Genomic DNA, 6,389 nt, shown 5'->3' with positions numbered 1-6,389 from the left:
TAACAAGGGGTAAAGTGAACCTTAATATCCCACAGGTGATTCACGACTTTTGCATATGTAAAAAAGAAAAAAAAATGTTTTACCTAAAATGCTTGGTTTCACAAAAATGTTACATTTTTAAAAAGGATAATAGCAGAAAATACCCCCAAAAAATACGGGTGGGGGGTTCACAGTAGTTTCCCGCAGCGGCATAAAATTTGCCGCAGCTCAAACTTGCAGCCGGATACTTACTGTAATCCTCCGCCCATGTGAGTGTACCCTGTACGTTCACATTGGGGGGGGGACATCCAGCTGTTGCAAAACTACAACTCCCAGCATGTAGGGTCTATAAGCGCATGCTGGGAGTTGTAGTTTTGCAACAGCTGGAGGCTCCGTTTTGGAAACGGTGGCGTACCAGACGTTTTTCATTTTTATTGGGGAGGGGGGCTGTGTAGGGGTATGTGTATGCGTAGTGTTTTTTACTTTTTATTTTATTTTGTGTTAGGGTAGTGTTTTTAGGGTACAGTCGCATGGGCGGGGGGTTCACAGTAGTTTCTCGCTGGCAGTTTGAGCTGCAGCAGAAAATTTGCCGCAGCTCAAACTTGCAGACGGATACTTTCTGTAATCCTCCGCCCATGTGAGTGTACCCTGTACATTCACATTGGGGGGGGGGGGGGGGAACATCCAGCTGTTGCAAAACTACAACTCCCAGCATGTACGGTCTACCTGTGGGTGGTTTTTCACTATGGAACGACTTCTTATGTGTTATCTTAAACTGGCCATGTCAGATTCTCGGGATTTGCCAAATTCTATAGTAAATGTATACCCATTTTTTCCCTGACTGCTCCGATATCTGCCTTGACCAAAAAAGTGGTGGATGACAAGAACTAAACCCGAGGCTGACTTTGCCTTCTTACAATTTGCTGCTCCTGTTCTACATCCCCCTGATACATCTAAGAGGTTCTTCATTGAAGTCGATGCCTCCTCTGGTGAAGCTGGAGAGGTTCTGTTACAGAACTCCAGGGGAAAATTTGTCACTAGTGTTTTTTTCTTCCATCTCTTCTCTTGTGCGAAGAGGAACTAAAACATAAATCATTGGTGGTGGGGAGTTGGCTCTTGTGGAATCAAGATACCTGCAGGAAGGCACTCTGCTTCCTGTGGTCATCTACATGGACCATTAAAGGAGTACTCCACTGAAAAAAATTTTTTTTTAATTAACTAGTGCCAGAATGTTAAACAGATTTAACCCTTCCAGTACTTATTAGCTGCTGTATGATCCACAGAAAGTTCTTTTCTTTTTGAATTTCATTTCTGTCTGACCACAGTGCTCTCATCTGACACCACTGTTCAATTCAGGAACTGTCCAGAGCAGGATAGGTTATGGGTTTTGCTCCTACTCTGGACAGTTCCTAAAATGGACAGAGGTGTCAGCAGAGAGCAGTGTGGTCAGGCAGAAAGGAAATTCAAAAAGAAAATAACTTTCTGTGGATCATAAAGCAGCTGATGAGTACTGGAAGGGTTAAGATTTTTAAATAGAAGTAATTTACAAATCTGTTTAACTGTCTGGCACCTGTTGATTTAAAAAAAAAATGTTTTCCAGTGGAGTACCCCTTTAACACTGGACCTTCCTACAACTTGCTCAGAAGTTGAATCTTCAACAAGCCAGGTGGGAGCTCTTCATCATAAAGTTCAGCTTCATTTTCGTCTTGCAATAAAGAACGATAAGATCAATGTTCTCTCTCGTTCTTCTGACACAGCTGACCAGACTGAAGAACCTCAGGAAATCATTGACAAAAACATTGACCCAAATTGTCTGATTTCTGTTGCTCTTGTTCTGATGAAAGATATTCTCCCAGGGAAGACCCGTGTCCCCTCAGCGAAGATAAGGAAAATGCCCACATGTGGACATAGTCCTAAGTGTGCTGAGATCCGTAAAAATTCAAACAACGAGGGGTATTGGTGGAAGGGTACTGTTGGCATTCACCTGTGTGATGAGGGTAGCGGCACTCACTGCTGCCAGGCTGCCATCACTGCATTACCTGCACTTTGGCTGGTCATGGCTTCCTCCTCTGGCCTATCTCCTGCCTCCACCTTCATGGCTGCAGTTCCTAGTCTGCCCCACAGGAATCATACTCATGCACTAGCTGAAATTTAAAGGGCCAGTGTGCACTTCTCCAATTTGTCCTAGACTTTGCCCTACATGAAATTGTCTATTTAAAGGGATACTCCGCCCCTAGACATCTTATCCCCTATCCAAAAGATAGGGGATAAGATGTCTGATCATGGGGGTCCAGCTGCTGGGGACCCACGTGATCTCCCGGCTGCACCCTGGCATTTGATTAGAGCAATGGGTGCAGTGCCAGAGGCTTGTGACGTCACGATCATGCCCTGCTCATGATGTCATGCCAGGAAGGTAGGGAAGCCGTAAGATGGTGAAGAAAACATGTAATCTCACCCTGTGTGTCTGAGGTGTCTCGAAGGCCCTTTGTGGTATTAGAACTGCATTAAATGGATCATTGTAGGTTAGGGTCTCGTCACAGAATTCATCTGTCTATAAAATGCTTTACTACCCCGAAGGGTAAAAGTGTCAGTGTAGCAAACTAAAAAGTTAAAGGGGTACTCCGGTGAAAAACTATTATTTTTTTAATCAACTGGTGCCAGAAAGTTAAACAGATTTGTAAATTACTTCTACTTACAAATCTTAATCCTTCCAGTACTTATCAGCTGCTGTATACTACAGAGGAAGTTCTTTTCTTTTTTAATTTATTTTCTGTCTGACCACAGTGCTCTCTGCTGAACCCTCTGTCCATGTCAGGCACTGTCCAGAGCAGGAGAAAATCCCAATAGCAAACCTCTCCTGCTCTTGACAGTTCCTGAGACAGACAGAGGTGTCAGTAGAGAGCACTGTGGACAGAAAGGAAAGGAATTTAAAAAGAAACAAACTTCCTGTAGAGCATACAGCAGCTGATAAGTACTGGAAGGGTGAATATTTTTCAATAGAAGTCATTTACATCTGTTAAATGTTCTGGCACCAGTTGATTTTACAAAAATAGTTTTTCACTGGAGTACACTTTAATACTGAACTTTATGGTCCATCGTTACTCAAAAATGACCTGAGGTAATTCGACTGCTGTTTCTAGTATAGGCGCCAACCAAGGGAACAGTAGTAGTAACTTTAAAGTGCAGTAGCTGAGGTGGTCTTCAGTGTTGAAGGAACCACATAGAATAGAATTGAAAGATTTGAAGAGGCAATGACTATTGATTATAAAAACCCAAACAAAAGGACAATTTTGCTAAATATAGTCATGGAAAAATGACAAGTTTTCTTAAGGAGTTCTTTGGTTGTTTGTTACCCGAAAGATACCAGCTCTGTATTTAGTGCAGACAGATGAGAAGACAAGCTAATATATTTTTTGTGACATTATATATTATATTAGAAATTATTGTGTCCAAATGTGAGTCTTCCCCCTTGTGACGCCACGCCCCCTCCCATAGACTTACATTGAGGGGGCATGGCCACGATTTCACGACCCCGCAATCCGCACCCAGATTTCGGAACTAAATGTTCAGAACGCTGGGGCAGTGGAGTATCTCTTTAAGAGCTATAGTCTTCAGTCTTCTTACTGTTCTCTATTTTCATTTAGGAGCTTTCAGGTCAGACTGGGAGAACACAACATCGCTACCAGTGAAGGCACCGAGCAGTTCATTAACTCCGCCAAGGTCATCAGACATGGAAGCTACAACTCCAGAACCCTGGACAAAGACATCCTGTTCATCAAGCTGGCCTCTGCCGCCACCCTCAACTCCTACGTCAAGGCTGTTGGTCTGCCCACTGGCTGCGCTTCTGCCGGAACCAGTTGTCTGATCTCCGGATGGGGCAACACCCTCAGCAGTGGAAGTAAGTCATCCGCCAAAAGATTCTCAATAAAAACAAGTGGCATTATTTTGGAACAGGGTTATGCTTCTTGTTTCTTTAATTCTCTCACTAATAAAAACCTTGTCAGAAACTTTAACCATCACCAAATGTTACATTGATGAGACCCCATGTAGAACACCAACAATGATCAGGATGGGAAGGTGCTACATTTTACCACATTCCAATAAGGCATCATGTAAACTAAAATGTTGTCATGTTTTTCCATCTTATGAAAAGCTTAGATGGAGAATTATCTGCATTTGTGCAAGAATTAGCATTGTCTGGAAAAGTCTAGGTGTCCACATAGTGTTTTTTCTGTTTTTTTTTTGTTTGTTTTTTTGTAAAACTGCCCCTGCAGTTTGTGAGCCAAAGTCAGAAAAGTGGATTTAGTAGGAAGGAGAAGAATAAGTCCTTCCTTTATATTTCCTATTCCTTTTGTATCAGATAATGGCTTTGGCTCAAAAACGACAGTGACAGGTTTCCAACAATGGCAGAAAAAAACCCGTGTGAAAATTTAACCAATAAGTTTTGTCATGGAGTTATAGTATAGTGTAGTGATTAGTGGCAGGGGCCATATTCAAATTTGCGATATTTAGCGAATATATGGATGAATATTCGTCCTATGGTCGCAAAATTCATATATTCGCTATGTTCGTTCTCTTTTTTTTTTCATGTGAAAATCGTAATGAAATTTTTGTGCGCATGTGCGATTGTATCTTTCAACTAACACTTAACCCTAGAACCTATATGTTAAACTAACCTACCCTATCTAAAGGTCAAAGAAAAGAGGGATCAGTGTCCTCTTGAAGAGCCAATATTCGCAAATATTTGCATATACGAAATATTCGCGCTCCACACCGACTCACACAGTAAATATAATTGTAGCCTTCTTAGGACCCCAAGCTGGAAGCAGGGAGGGATGATCACTATTTTTTATACACATCATTGTAGTGAAGAAGAAAACAAATATTCGTCATTACGAATATATAGCGCTATATTATAAATATTCACGAAATCGCAAATTGCCAATATACGCGGTAAAAATTCACATTTTGAATATTCGCGCTCAACGCTATTATAGTGTAGTGTATGAGAGTGATCATGTACAAGAACTTGGTATCTGTTTAAAAAGCAAAGATCCCAGTGATCAGGAAACATATAATACACTAATATTTTATATTCTTTTACTTGCAGCAAGCATGCCCAACCTCCTGCAGTGCCTGAACGCCCCCATCCTGACCGCCTCCCAGTGTAGCAACGCCTACCCCGGAGAGATCACCGGCAACATGATCTGTGTTGGATATCTGGAAGGAGGCAAGGATTCCTGCCAGGTAATGTTTCTTCTTAGTCGTATTCATTTCATTTCAATTTTAAGATATAAACGTATTACCAGGAAAGATTCATTCAAAACTTATTTTATTTTATTTTTTTAAATTAAGTAACTCTTAATGTGTTGTTAATTTATTCATTTTTCAATGAATTTACATTAGTAATGATTAAAGATGCACAAAACTGCGAATACCTCAGAAAAATATGTACAGGAGCAGGGACTTCTGTCAAAGACTGGAGTCCCTACTCATGTACAGATTATTAGGTGACCGAGCCAGGTGCAAGAACCCCAATTTAGCAAAAATATTTAGCAGAAGCTGAGATGCATACAGCATCACTGAACTAACAAAACAAATCTGAAAAAGTTTGGTTTCTGACAAGTTAACATTTTTATTGTAAAATTGAGACTGAAACGAAATTTTGCTGAATTGATTCGGTCATCTACAATAATGACCATTGAAAGGATATGGTAAATAAATAAATAAATAAACATACATAGTTTATAAAGACCAGATGATATACTGTATGGTATATCCATAAATAAAATAAAAATATGAGGCACTCACCTATCAGGAGAACAGGGGACACCTCTCCCATAGGTGAGGCGATTACTGCTGCATCTACAGTAGGTGGTTTAGAAGTAGACATTCAGTCTCACAGTTGGATATAGAATAGTTGTTTTATCAATATCTAATGCAAAATCTCTCTGTATCTCCTCAGGGTGACTCCGGTGGACCCGTGGTCTGCAATGGACAGCTCCAGGGTGTTGTCTCCTGGGGATATGGCTGTGCCCTCAGGAACTATCCTGGTGTCTACACCAAGGTCTGCAACTACAACTCCTGGATCTCCAGCACCGTTGCCGCCAACTAAACATCTACGTTATTATAGTTGTTTGTGTCTTTCTTTTGCTACTTTATTGTCATTCACCTCGTTGTAGTAAATACAATTTTTATTAAAATGTGAACCAAATTTGAATTTAATTATACAAAATATCACCTGTCAACTAAGCAAGAAGTGCAGAATTAGACAAAGCACCAGGTCCAAGTAGCATTCACCCTATGTTCTAAGGGAGTTAAAGGGGTACTCCGCCCCTAGACATCTTATCCTCTATCCAAAGGATAAGGGATAAGATATCTTATTGCCGGGGTCCCGCAGCTGGAGACCG

At 41.0% G+C, this 6,389-nt stretch overlaps 1 protein-coding gene across 1 annotated transcript; it reads left to right on the top strand.

Annotated features, from left to right (window-relative positions):
- The first annotated feature begins 856 nt into the window (after nt 1-856).
- Nucleotides 857-6,182, top strand: LOC130283104 (trypsin-like). The gene is made up of 5 exons (XM_056532290.1): nt 857-968; nt 1,737-1,932; nt 3,624-3,877; nt 5,090-5,226; nt 5,945-6,182. The coding sequence occupies exons 1-5, from the start codon at nt 857-859 to the stop codon at nt 6,092-6,094; spliced, it is 849 nt and encodes a 282-aa protein (XP_056388265.1). The 3' UTR covers nt 6,095-6,182.
- The last annotated feature ends 207 nt before the right edge of the window (nt 6,183-6,389 follow it).

The sequence above is a fragment of the Hyla sarda genome, chromosome 7 (assembly GCF_029499605.1).
Source record: "Hyla sarda isolate aHylSar1 chromosome 7, aHylSar1.hap1, whole genome shotgun sequence".
Taxonomy (NCBI): Eukaryota; Metazoa; Chordata; class Amphibia; order Anura; family Hylidae; genus Hyla; species Hyla sarda.
Note: the sequence above shows the minus strand (reverse complement) of the source record. Positions and strands in the feature narration are given on the sequence as shown.